The following is a 12,690-nucleotide window of genomic DNA, read 5'->3' on the forward strand; positions in this document are numbered from 1 at the left end:
TTTCTTCCTCCAAACTTATTATTTCTCTAAAAGAAAAGAAAATAAGCCTATCAGCCTCCAGAATGTTGGTAATATTTGCAGAGGACGAACCTAAACAAACAGTTTATTTCCCATCTTTTCTTCCAACCCTACAACCTGATGTAGTGATTTGGGATTTTTCTCCTATAAGGGAATGATTCCAGACCCAGGATAATTCTCTGGTGTGACTGTAACTGAGATCAATGTCCTTGAAACAAAATTTGTAAAACTGGTAGGCTTGATTTATATAACCCATATCAAGCAAAATTATTAGCAGGCGAGATGAAGATATCAATTTTAAAATGGAAATGTCTTCCTTGGAAAGTCTAGACAGCAGTCGAGAAGTTTGAGTAGCTCATGGCTGTGCCTGGAGCAAGTCCTACGCATCTTTTGTGCTCTCCAAACTTGCCGCGTGCTTCTCGATGATGGACGCTGACGTATGAACCAGTGGTTATATCAAGAGCGCCAGAACTCTTTACCTCGTTTTCATCATGTGGGAGAGGAGCAACAAACGTACAGAAATATATCCATCTTCGAATGTCTCAGAGGAAGAAAATGACTCGTCTGGTAATATCTATAATTGAATAACGATCTGTTGTGACTCTATGCTCTTTTTTTCCTTTTTTTTTTAATCTTAAGTCGAGGGTACAAGTGACCAATTTAATAAGTTTGATCTGTTTGTTCACCCCAAATGGAAACAAGCAGGAGAGCGCTCGTTCCCCAACTGAGAGAGCGTAGGACTGTTAAATACTAGCGTTTGTTAGCTTCATATGTCGGCAAAATTCACCTGAGTCAAGAAAATCTTTCTTTAAACTTTGATAACTTTTGAAACCTTAGCTGCACTTTTTTCTCCTCATTTAAAGGTGTCCTTAGTGGTAGCGGAAGCAGTGAGAGAAAGAGCAAAAGAAATCTCTTTGGTTTTTGGTGAGGAAAATTGAGCTATTTTGATTGTAACCTTTTCTGCATATTACATCTTTTAGCCCAAAAAACAATTCCTCTGTTTTTCCAGGCCGAATTACTCAAAATAACAGATCGAACTGAGAGCTCTATGTTTAATATGTAGTACATATTTTAGCCCAACAAGAAATTCCTTTGTTTTTACAGGAAGTCGGATTACTCAAAGTAACAGATCGAAGTGAGAGCTCAAAAATCGCGTATTTACAATTTGAATAGGGGAAAAATAATATGTTTTGATTGTTTCGGGTTAATTTCCATGTTTGATGTGGCCACTGTAGGGTGGTTTCTGTAAGTTCCTTGCCTAGTAACAGAAAGCAGTCAAAAAGATATTTCGGAAGTGCTTTACTTGTCTGAAGGTTGCGTAATGGGTTTTTTATGACCAATATTTTTTACGTCTTCATTTTTCAGGCTTCTCGGCTTGTGTAACTACTTTGGCTTCGTAGTTATGTTAATTGCTGCTCATGATATTCTTCATCAAGAGAAAACAAGTAATCGAGGAAACCAAGTATGGTTTGAATTAGGTGTTTCTGAAATAAGCAATTAAGGTAATCCACATTGTACATGACTACTGAAAAAACTGATAGTTTGGTTTTATGAACTGAATTGATATTGAAAAACGGCCACCGTACAGAATTTCTAAAGCTGACGTTTCGTAAGCCCTTTATCAGAGCGAATAGAGGAATTGTGGAATTGTGTGCGAGGAAAACTTTGTTAAATGTTCTTGAGTTTAAGACGGAAAGGCCGTAGACTGCCATATGCTTCATAGAATGATTCCTTTCTACGTCCCGAAGCTCTTTTCGGAAGTCTACGAAAGTGCACAATTACAGTTGTCCGAGCAGCCGACACAAGTTGCGCGGCAGTTATTTGGCGAGCCGATCTCCACAAAAAGAAAGCTTTGCGGCAACTTTCTGACACGTCTTTTTATCAAGAAAGTTGATAAATACCGCACTTCTACCAACCAAAACATTATCAAGAACACTATGAAAGATCTTACAGCAAAATGAGAATTTCCGGTTACTGAGATCACCATCCCTAGAAAGTAGTGCATTTACTTTTTACCTAAAAAATCTTCAAACCCAACAACTCAGGACGGCGTATCGTCTCTGCCTGTTATTGCCGAACTTATTTATTGCTATTTAAGGTTACTTCCCACCCTCGCGGGTGTCCTTCAGGAAAAAATTCGTACGTGCGCAAGTTTTACTAAAATCCTGTCAAATTATATATCAAAAGAAAGCTTAATAACTACAGTTTACGATAAAAATATAACAAGCGACTTTTCTTTTAAGAAAGTGTCAGGAGCCGTTAACATGTGAAACGACCAATGGTTCTTCTATTGAATTTATCGGGTTTCGGATGCCATAGCACGAGCAAAATGGCTGCACAGTCTTAATCAAAAGGCATCAATCAAAAACAATGTGTCTTGCTTTTTCGATATTCTGATTGGCTCTCTAGATATCGGCATAGCTAAAAATATGCGAGGCGTGTTGCGTCAATGTCAAAATATCAAAATTTCAAATACATATATATATATATATATATATATATATATATATATATATATATATATATCAAATATCAAAATTTCCCGGCACGCTCTCGTTTGTAATTATTCCTTGGATGTTTTGGCGAAATTTGACGAAAATTGGTCAAATCTATATACCCTATAAATTCGTTCAAAGTGGTCGTATTCCTCCCAAAATCTAATACGTATTAGGCGAAGATTTTAGCTCATAAAGGTTCACAAACAACTCGCGCCACGCCAGGAGATTATCTCTCCTCCTGAAACCGCAAACCAATAGGACAACGGGACCTCCTGGCGTCAATGAGGATGGATCAAGATTTCCCGGGAAAAATAATCCATTGCATCTCGATCGCTCAGCGGAGCGTTTAGGAGGAAGACACGATAATGAGCAAAGTTGCCAAAGGCCAAGAAAAAACCCGCGGGGCGATTGTTAATGTCACTTGAGTAAAGAAAAGGAAACCCCGTGTTTAACATCTCGTATCGCAAATTTTGGTTTGACGGCGACTTCTTTGTTAGAAATCTGGACGCCATCGTGGAGCTCCGTCAGTACCATTCGCTTTCACAAAGGAATTTTTTTTCTTCTCTTGACAGAATGGTACTCTTACTTTCTCCTTTGGGCCTGTTTTTTTTTTTTCTTTTTTTCTCTTTTCTCTTTTACCATGGACTTTCTTCCGCTTTTGATTTTTCCCTGGGCAAAATTTTTTTCCATTATCAAAGAGCTTCCACGTGCGAATTTGGTAAAGTGCTCAATGTAAACAAAATATGGAAGTAACATGAAAATCGTGCCCCAACATGAGCGGTTGCTCCGAAAATTCTCCCAAGGGATTCGCCCAGGTCCGAGATTATGACGCCTTCCTGATTTATTAACTTCTATTTGAAGATAAGTTTTTTCTAAACAAATCGAGTGCTTGTAAAGATTTCAGAAAACATTAATGGAAACGTTAGTTTGAATGTTTGAATGCAGTTTAGTCAATAAAGAAAAATCAATTTTTTCGGCCTCTGAAGCTGGGAAGTAATCGTAAACAAAAGTGCGGCACCTACTGTCAAATATTTGCCGTCCTATATTAAAGATAGCAAACATGCACTTAAAGTATATCGCGATTTCAATTTCTTTGGCGAAGCCAAACTTATATTCACTACGACCTCATTCCTGAAGGCGAAGATTTTCTGGCCCGCAAAAATTTTTTTCGGTCAACGCACTGTAAAGAAACCCTTGCTCCGAACTAATTTACTCAACTTTGTTTCATTCGGGGACAACTGTTATAATAATAGTAATGATCCAAACTCAACGGACTCCCCATTCTTACCACGCCAGTCCAATCCACTACAACAGTTCTAGAGGTATAGACAACAAGCCGGTGTCCCATGCGCGAGCGCCATCCGCCGGTTACGAATACTAACTTTCATAAGTGGCATTGTTTGTTTGTTTGTTTTTTAAGTGAAGTGACTAAATTAATAAAGAAAACGGTCCACAGTAGTTTGGAGAATCTCATTCAGTGACATAGTTGCAAGAATGCTTTTTGCACTCAGTCAATCAAACTCATCAATGTTCCCGTCATGCGATACACCGTCAGAGGAAAGTTTATTATTTTACAGAATTGTTACACAGTATTTCAGTGTGTGAATATCTTAACATATGCCTTGCAGACCTACATGCCTAATGCCAGCTCCATATGGCACGTTACTGAATCTTTACAGTCAGCAGATGGTTTAGAGTGCAGCCCTTTTTCAACCGGGGTATTGAAATAAAAGTTTTTGTATTAATTAAAAATTATGTTTGTTAAATGTTTTAATGGTGATGCGCATGCGTACATCAGTGAATAGGTCGTCGCCCTAGTTTAGGCTCAGTATAATCATTTTCCCTCTCTTGGAAAAAATGGTGTGATGGGATTGCCTCATTAATTTTGTACCATTTCATTTTGCAATTGAATTATTTTTCAGACTGTTCTGTTAGCCGATATTTTGCCTTCATTCGTTATCTCGATAACAGCACCATTTTTCATGCAAAGAACGCGATACAGGTTAGATGAAATTCATATTTTGCGTCATCCAGGGGTGGAATATACATGAAACAATGTCTCTTGGCTCAGTCTTTACCAGAATTCATGGTTTAGATCTTAAAGTATGACTGTCTTTTATTAGTTTTGCACACCCAAAACACACTCTGGTCTGAGCCACTGCTTTCACTTTTTTCTCTTTTTTTACATTATTATAACGTATTGACTAGCCAGCTGATCCGATTGTTTACAAATACCGTACCAGTCAAACAAAGAAATAGACTTAAGCATAGAAATAACAGGGTAATTAAGTTTTATCAAATGAGTTGATAACGTCTTGTGAATGCAGCGAACACTAGTTACCATGCTTTTCTCCTCAATCTAGCGCAGCTAGTGCTGCACATTTTGATCTAAGTTATGGATAGATTCATTAAATTTTAGCTGATCTATATTTCAGCAAATTATATGGAAGCTAAGTAGAGGAAATGTTACACAGAGCAACATGCATTGTATGCAATAAATATATTTTATTAGATGATTTGGTGTGTAGTATTGCTGAGCATCGCCCAGAATGCTATTGTTTTTCGTGACATGTACTTACAGTGCCCAATTTATCAACGCGCGGCGTAATACTTTGTAGGTCTAGAATTAGTCGGCTGTGATTGGCCAACAGATATAGCTTTGGGAATACTTGAGTCTATTTGCAGATTTTAGCTGCTGTCAATCAAGCTGTTGGAGGCGTAAAAAAAATCCCAAGGTGCGATAGAGTTTACAACAGCGCTCTAATTAAAGGCGGGTCGCTCTGTTAACTAAGCGTCTTGCAAATTCATGTCCAGCGTTATTTTTATTTGACTCAATAGACGACTGACAAAAACGTTACCTGAATTATCGAAGAAGTTTCATGTAGAACAGGCAGTTTAGAGAGCTTAACCTGTGATCAGGTGGGCCTTTTTTTCCGAGTGCGAAGTGCGGCGGCAGGGGACTCGAAATTGCAGGTTAGGCGGTGCTCAATCAGCGAGTTACCTGTGATCAGGTGAATTTTTCCGCGCTCACTTACTCTATGTTTTAAGCCTTTATTTGCGTGCCCCCGTGAAAAGAGTAAACAGCGCGAAAAAATGGCCTGACCGTTCCGGCTCATTGTGAGCAGTGCGATGCGATTCGTGCGAGGGTCATTCACTTTTACTTCTCACTCGCGCCGTTATAATCCACTGATATTTTTTGATGACTTATTAACTAAATAGGTCTTAGTCTTCCCTGTTTCCAAAGAGAGAAGAAGAATTAAGCGATTACAAAAACATCGGCTGCAAAGGAAATCGAAAAATTGATAGTCTGAGATATTTTCATCTTAAAAGTGTTGCTCAAACAGCGAGCGCCAGGCACGGGTCTCTCACTTGAACTTCACGCTGGCGCTCTTTTACTGTGCCGGTTAACGCATTCCTGACCGATAGTATGTTACCGGATTTTTTTTCTCCTTGAAGTCCGAATGGTAAAGAGAAAAACAAAATGTGAATTGTGACATATTTTGACGAGCCCAAATAGTGAGTCAAAATACGAAAAATGACTTAAAATACTCAGCAATGCTATACACCAAAACATCTAATAAGTTATTTATGATTCACGTTTATTATTTTACGTGCATTTATCATAGGGCGGGAAAAGCGAAGCAGATAGAGAGTGTAACACGCGCAATACAAAAGAACTAACCGTTCAAAAACGCGCGATATTTGTACTGGACTCGCGCGTTCTCTGTACTCTACTTAGCGCAGTCACACAATATAATAAGTGACGAGATCGTCAGCAACAACTTCTGAATGTAGTATTGGTTCAAACAAGTCTCTAGCATACTGAGTATATAAATAACCTTGACTAAGTTTATGATTTTTACCTTAATTAAAGACCTTATCTTTCGGTTAATTTGCTTTCTTTGCAGTGTACGCATGGCAATATGTGTTTTGTTTGCCTTCGCAAGTTTTTCCATTGTGGCGTTTTCTCGTGTACTCTGGATTACTTTGTTGGGTGAGATTAATGAAGCAGTGGGTGAGATCTATACATGTGCAAGAGTGCTTTTTCTGAAAATGAGTATTCTTGCTTCGTGAGTGTTGACTATTCTTGTTCGCAGTTGGTTTCAACGCTTGTTTATTTACCCTGATGGTAGACTGTTTACCTTTCCTTCCAATAGCATAGAACAAAGTATGGTTGATATTCAGTGATTCTTAGAAAAACTCCAAATTTTGCTACGTGATACTTACGCTTTCAGGTTTTATACTACTTTATAAGCTTTTTTTCCCTTGAATTTTACAAGAGTGTGTATATTCCTTGTTTTAAATCATGAAAATATATATACTGTAAATACTGTCGCATTCAGTTTTCATTTTATAGTTCCAGTTACTCTTGGAACAGGAGTCACGCGGTAGAAGCGAATCATGTATTTCTGCTGTTACGAATTAGGCTAAACCAAGGCGTTCAAGTACGGAGTTATGCCCGTTGCGCAAGGCGGAAAAAACGAGGTTCCGTAAGTTACAGTAAGGAATGAGAAAACAAAGCTATTAAGATATTTATCATATCTCTGGGTTCAAACAGGTTGGAAGGTTTCTACTCAAACAAACTTTTAAATTTAGCGGGTGATACAGTAAAATACGCCCTCAAAATTGACTAATCATAGCGCACGTATTAGGTGAGAGGTATGATAATTGTTATTAGACCCTTGCCTGTTGTTTGATATTAAAACTTGATATTTTTATTTGAACTACTAGGTGTAGCGTTTGCAAGTCTGAGTTCTGGATTGGGAGAGGCCACATTACTGAGCTATTCAGCTCATTTTGACAGGTGAGTAACGTCAATTGGCATATTGCAACCCCTCACAAGCAGACATCTTTAGGGTTCATTACAGGAGAAAGGGTTCATAACAGGAGAACTGAAATTTACCGTTTGTGTGACATAGTTACCTAAGCAGCTATTAGCCTGCGTAGCTGGCAATTTTGTACATGTGCCTAAAAAGTGATGACGAATTCAAACCTTTCGCAACTCTGTAGCTCATTTTCATGTCTTCACGGCTTGATGGTTCAAAGAGCATACAAAACCGCCAGTTGTGCAGTCTGACGGAATAAATGATGAGGGAAGAAACTCTTGATATGGCTTTGTATAAATTATGCATCTTCTGATTTAGTGATCCTAACAGTTTTCTTTGCCCTCATGTAGTTGCAAGTGGTTCGACGATCCAAAGACTCACCTAGGTTGTTACTTTAAAAAAAATTATCAGTAAAATTTATTGTTGTAAAACCCTCTTTTTTTTGTATTCCCAGAGATGTTGTATCAACATGGTCATCTGGTACTGGTGAGTAATACATAGATACAAGTGACATTGTTTGACAGACATTCACGCCATGTCTCTCATCAAGATGATCCTACCTCAAGTCTTTTAAATTCATGTAACACAGCCCCAAGCCTTCCGTTTTTCAAGTCTTTTGCCTCTTCCCATTTAACAGCTGTGGAGTGCTCTGGTAAATTTTGAAGCTTGCTTTTCTTAAATAGGATCACAGGTAATGTCATGAGGAAAATGAGAGGAGAAGGGACACCAAACTGCCAGCCTAAATGCAGAGCATGATCGGTTTTAAGTGCTTGCAGCCAGGAGCTGACAATATCTGGGTTCTACTTTCATCGTTTAATTTAGGTCCATAAAACAGACAGAATTTAACTCAATTATCGCAGTTTATAACAATCGTCGCCATAACCTTTTTTTTTCTTTTTTTGGCAGGGGGTTCTTCAGCATTTGGTGCACTATCCTATGCTGGGCTCATTTCTTCGGGGATCACTCCAAGAAACACAGTGCTTATAATGAATGTCATACCATTTCTAATGGGAATTTGGTAAATAGAGAATTTAGTTGACCTCCAAATCCCTACTTTCCCCCTCCCTCCTTGTAGTCACATAAATTGTAGAGAATGTACAGGGTTGAAACTTATGCGCATGTGAGAGAAAGGACCCACCTCTTGTCTTATCATGCAGAGATACTTAGATATAGGCATCGGCGCTCCCCTTCGAACAGAGTTATTGCAGGTTGCAGAAGGTAACCCTTAAGTCCAAATGTTTTACGAATATTGATCTCTATTTTGTAAATCCCCTTCCTCAAGCTACTGGTTTATCCTTGAACATCCCGAGAGTATAACTGAACGAGAACCTTTGTTGGGAAAAGCAAGGACAGAAGGAGCTGGTAAGAGTCACATCACAAGAAAATTGTCATGCATCATGCACTGATATCAATTTTGCACCAAATTAGGCGGTTACAATTTTTTCATGTTTAAAGTTCGCAAGCCAAAGGAACCTAATAAATGGTATTACAGTTCCAATAACCCAAAGACTAACTTATAACTTGAAAAAGTGAGACTATATTAAGATTGATTTAGTTTTTTATCTTGGTGTGAGGGGGAGTGGGAAGGCGAAAGCTATTACGGTTTTTTCTTAATGTATTTGTACTTGTTTTGCTTATTTGTTCCTTTCAGACAAACTCCCTGTTGTTCCGCTAACCTTTGGGAAGAAACTTACCATTATCAAAGTAAGTTGGAAGTTTACACATCGTGTAGTTTAATTATGAAAAGAGAGAGGAGCCTCTGAGAGAGTTGTCTAAAGGGATCTTTCGATTCAGCCATCCCGTAATCAACTCAGACATTTTTTATCAGTTAACACCGATCCATGACGCATTTCGTTATTTGGCTCTTGTGCTCTTGTCTTGTTTGAAGAGAGCCTTTCTTTAGACTCAAAAATCAGTCACCACTGCAGAATATATGATAACACTTCCTATCTTCTTTAAAGGTAAACACTCTAACATGCTCGTAAGAACGGGACTTTGAAGACTAATTGATACCAGCCGCCAACCCCTATCAATGTGAAAGTGGTCCCCTCACAAAATTCTTGCACGCTCACTTCATTCGCCAGCTCTAAGCCAGCTTGCAAGCTTCTTGCCGCAGCGGTAATGAGAGTTTACCTCCAGGTTAGGACGAGGCAGTCTTATCCTTCCTCTCCTTAGTCTCTCTCTCTTTTTTTTTTCCATCGTAAGCCCTGCCTTTCCGCTCGTTCCCACGTAATGAATGCATAGAAAGGGCTAAGTATGTAATGGGAACTCTTCATCAAAAATTTACCGGGACTGGATGGTTGTATATTAACTTAGTTTCTTTACTTCTGTTTTTCAAAAGTCACTGATGAAGTTTATACTGCCGATATTCTTTATTTATTTTGCTGAATATTTCATCAACCAAGGTTTGGTAAGTACTTTCACTTTCACTTCTTAACTCTATAATTGCTAAACCGAGAAGTAGCTACTGCACCTTTCAACAACAGGAAAATTACCTATGAACGTCTTTACCGGAATTTGGTCATCATTCATCACCCGTGAGAGGAGAGGTGGGATTGGATGATTTCTGATAAGATTTACCTGATCGCCCCATAAAGCTCTGTAGTTTTATTTTGTTGAAAGCGCAGTGAGTGGAATATGCTCGTGTGCTCTAAACAGTCAAAGTGTTTTTCGTTCTTGATATTACTTATAATTTTGCTATTAGATACAAACATGGTGACAGGTCACTTCTTCCTATTATTTTGTTTTCGTATAGCATGAATTGATATACTGGAATCGAATTTGGCTTTCGCCTTCTGACCAGTATAGATGGTGAGTCACAATAAGATGTCGACGGATAAAATATTTTACCATAGGAGCGTTTTCTCTGTGGGAGAAACGGAAAAGTCGAAACGTTCGAGTTTGAGGTCTGATCGGACTCATTTGCGGTGTATATTGCTCTTAAGCGAGACACTTAGAGCCTCAAGATTCTGCTTACTAAGTAATGTTAATGGAATAACTTGCCATAGACAAAATTTCCCCTTCGATGTGGAGGAGTAATCGTTTTAAACTACTAACAGATTGGAAGTTCTGGCAATCGTATTGTTTTTTTCTTCGAAACTTTCTATTTTCCCCGAAGCAATTTGGCAATTCAGCAGTGCTGGTACTGAATGTCATGTTTTCAGCCTAATAAATGTTTACGCTTTTTTAAGACAGATTAATAATTATACGTTAATCGTGATTCGAAAGTTTCACATATAAAAGTCAACAAAAGCCTGACATTCGAATATTCTTCTCCTTTGATTGTTTGTTGTTGCTTCTGGAATATTAGAATAACTGCACTCTTAAATATTCTTTCTTATCTCTTTGTTAAGGTATCAAGTTAGCTTTCGGGTTGGTACATTTATATCACGTTCATCTGTTAACATCTTCCCCATCAAAAAGACTTGGTTATTGGCCGTTCTACAGGTGAGCATCTCTGATGGGTCAGTCAGTCGGTCAGTTAGTCAGTCTGTCAGTCATTCTGTCTATCAGTTTGTCAGTCATTAAGTCAGTCAGTCAGTCAGTTTGTCAGTCAGTCAGTCGGTAAGTCAGTTAGTTTGTTAGTCTGTTGATCTGTTAGTCTGTTAATTGTTGGTTAGTCTCTTGGTCAGTTGGTCGGTCGGTCAGTTGACTTAGTCAGTATTTGACTGTCTCTCATACCTCTCTTTTTTCGCAGAATGTCAATCTTGTCATACTCCTGTGCGAAGCGTATTTCCCCTTTCTACCATCAGTGTGGATCATGTTCTTGATATCCTTATATGTAGGGCTTCTAGGAGGTTCCTGTTACGTCAATACATTTTACAGGATATCACAAGAGGTATGACCTATTCGTCATACTCACAACAAAACAGAGCAAAATTGGTTTTTTTCTAGCTCAGTGCTTTGTTTGCATCCGCTGCTACACACACTCTGATATTGAAAAGACTCACCAATTGAGTTAAGAGAACTATTGCAAGAAAGCACGCAAGGTACTCTAGATCACTTCAGATTTAATTTGAGATTCAAAGCATATTTTTCAAGGCCTTGTCATTAGCCATCACCCGGGTCTTGTGGTTAGACAAGGCAAATAAGGTGAGAAAAGTCCCATGCGATTGAAGTTCGCAAAGTTCTCTGAGAAGCAGTGTTTTTAGATACAAGGTAGCTGCAATTTCTTTGGCTTTTTGTCGCTAATATGACGATTTGCTCGACTGGGAGATCCAACAGACTGTTAAAGTCTTCTTTAATTTTACTCCTTGCTAAATTGGTTTTGGTGCTTTGGTATCGAGTTAAATGGCAAAGCAACACTTGTGCTGATAAAGTTCCTATCTCTTCCCAGGTCCCGCCGGAACATAGAGAGTTCTCGATGGGTGTGACCAGCGTGCCTATAAACGGTGGCATTGCACTAGCTGGTGTCGCTGTTTTGCCTGCCCATAGAGCTTTCTGTACGTACTGGAGAAACAAGATGAGAAGTTAACGGTTACTTTGGTGCCTGGTTTAATAGATAAATTTTTCATCGGAAACCGATGCTAGAAGAAAAAGAAGAAAGAAGAAGATGCAAGAAGAAAAAGAAAAACATTGCCTCAATCACACCATATTGACAAGGCTTGGAAAGAATTAAAAGACTGAAATAAAATATGTCACATTCAATCATCTCCATTACTTACCCCAGCTATATTCTCATTACCAACAATGTAAACGAGTGACGGCTCCAGCCATTTTAATCCTTTTCATCCTAACATCAGTATGCATATTCTCCGCACTGTTCTCTATATATTTCGAAGGTACTGACAAGGAGAATTTGTTTAAAAATCAAGAGCTTCTTTAGTTGGTGATCATTCCCTTTGTTCTCGTGACCTTGATGTGTCGTGATGTGTGATTGTGGGGGGGGGGGGGGGTTTGATGGTCACTCTGTGGGGTAAAAAGGTTAATTGACAACAATTAAGCACGAAGCGAAACCTAACAAGTGTTTCAGATACAGAAGATGGTAAAAGAGGTAAATACAAAGATTGACCAGCCATTTACTGTAAGTTTTCAGTATTGCATGTTTCTCAACTACATGTAATTTGTGCGAATATATCTATTTCCATACGTCTGTGTTGATGGTTCTCCAACAAAAATGCGAAAAAGTACTCATGATGCAAAATTCTAGGCTGATCTAAGGTCCTTAGCTTCGCCCTCTATACAATCCATGCTTTTCATTCACATTGAGGGCAAAACGAGAGCACTTAATTCAAGGTGACTGGAAACAGTTTTTCGGGACACCCACCAATCATATTCAAAGCACTCGAAAATCCACTTCCCTCTTCACAGTGAAACTAATTTCTCCCATACGTGAACGTAGGTTTGAA

At 38.6% G+C, this 12,690-nt stretch overlaps 1 protein-coding gene across 1 annotated transcript; it reads left to right on the plus strand.

The window, feature by feature from the left end:
- Positions 1 to 295: 295 nt before the first annotated feature.
- On the plus strand, positions 296 to 11,989 carry LOC113683287 (battenin). The gene is made up of 16 exons (XM_027200513.2): positions 296 to 585; positions 882 to 942; positions 1,384 to 1,480; positions 4,145 to 4,234; positions 4,439 to 4,518; positions 6,425 to 6,510; positions 7,248 to 7,320; positions 7,797 to 7,828; positions 8,249 to 8,360; positions 8,625 to 8,704; positions 8,994 to 9,046; positions 9,684 to 9,752; positions 10,098 to 10,153; positions 10,696 to 10,789; positions 11,040 to 11,180; positions 11,679 to 11,989. Exons 1-16 carry the CDS (start codon positions 510 to 512, stop codon positions 11,814 to 11,816), a joined length of 1,338 nt encoding a protein of 445 aa, XP_027056314.2. The 5' UTR covers positions 296 to 509; the 3' UTR covers positions 11,817 to 11,989.
- The last annotated feature ends 701 nt before the right edge of the window (positions 11,990 to 12,690 follow it).

Source organism: Pocillopora damicornis, chromosome 13 (genome assembly GCF_964200805.1).
Source record: "Pocillopora damicornis chromosome 13, jaPocDami1.2, whole genome shotgun sequence".
Lineage (NCBI taxonomy): Eukaryota > Metazoa > Cnidaria > Anthozoa > Scleractinia > Pocilloporidae > Pocillopora > Pocillopora damicornis.

Excerpts from the sequence above, each read along its gene's own strand:
- LOC113683287 (XM_027200513.2), top strand. The coding sequence starts at position 510 with ATGTGGGAGAGGAGCAACAAACGTACAGAAATATATCCATCTTCGAAT. Across the intron at positions 1,481-4,144 it reads CAAGTAATCGAGGAAACCAA|ACCTACATGCCTAATGCCAG; the intron begins GTATGGTTTGAA and ends TATGCCTTGCAG. Across the intron at positions 9,753-10,097 it reads ATTTCATCAACCAAGGTTTG|CATGAATTGATATACTGGAA; the intron begins GTAAGTACTTTC and ends GTTTTCGTATAG.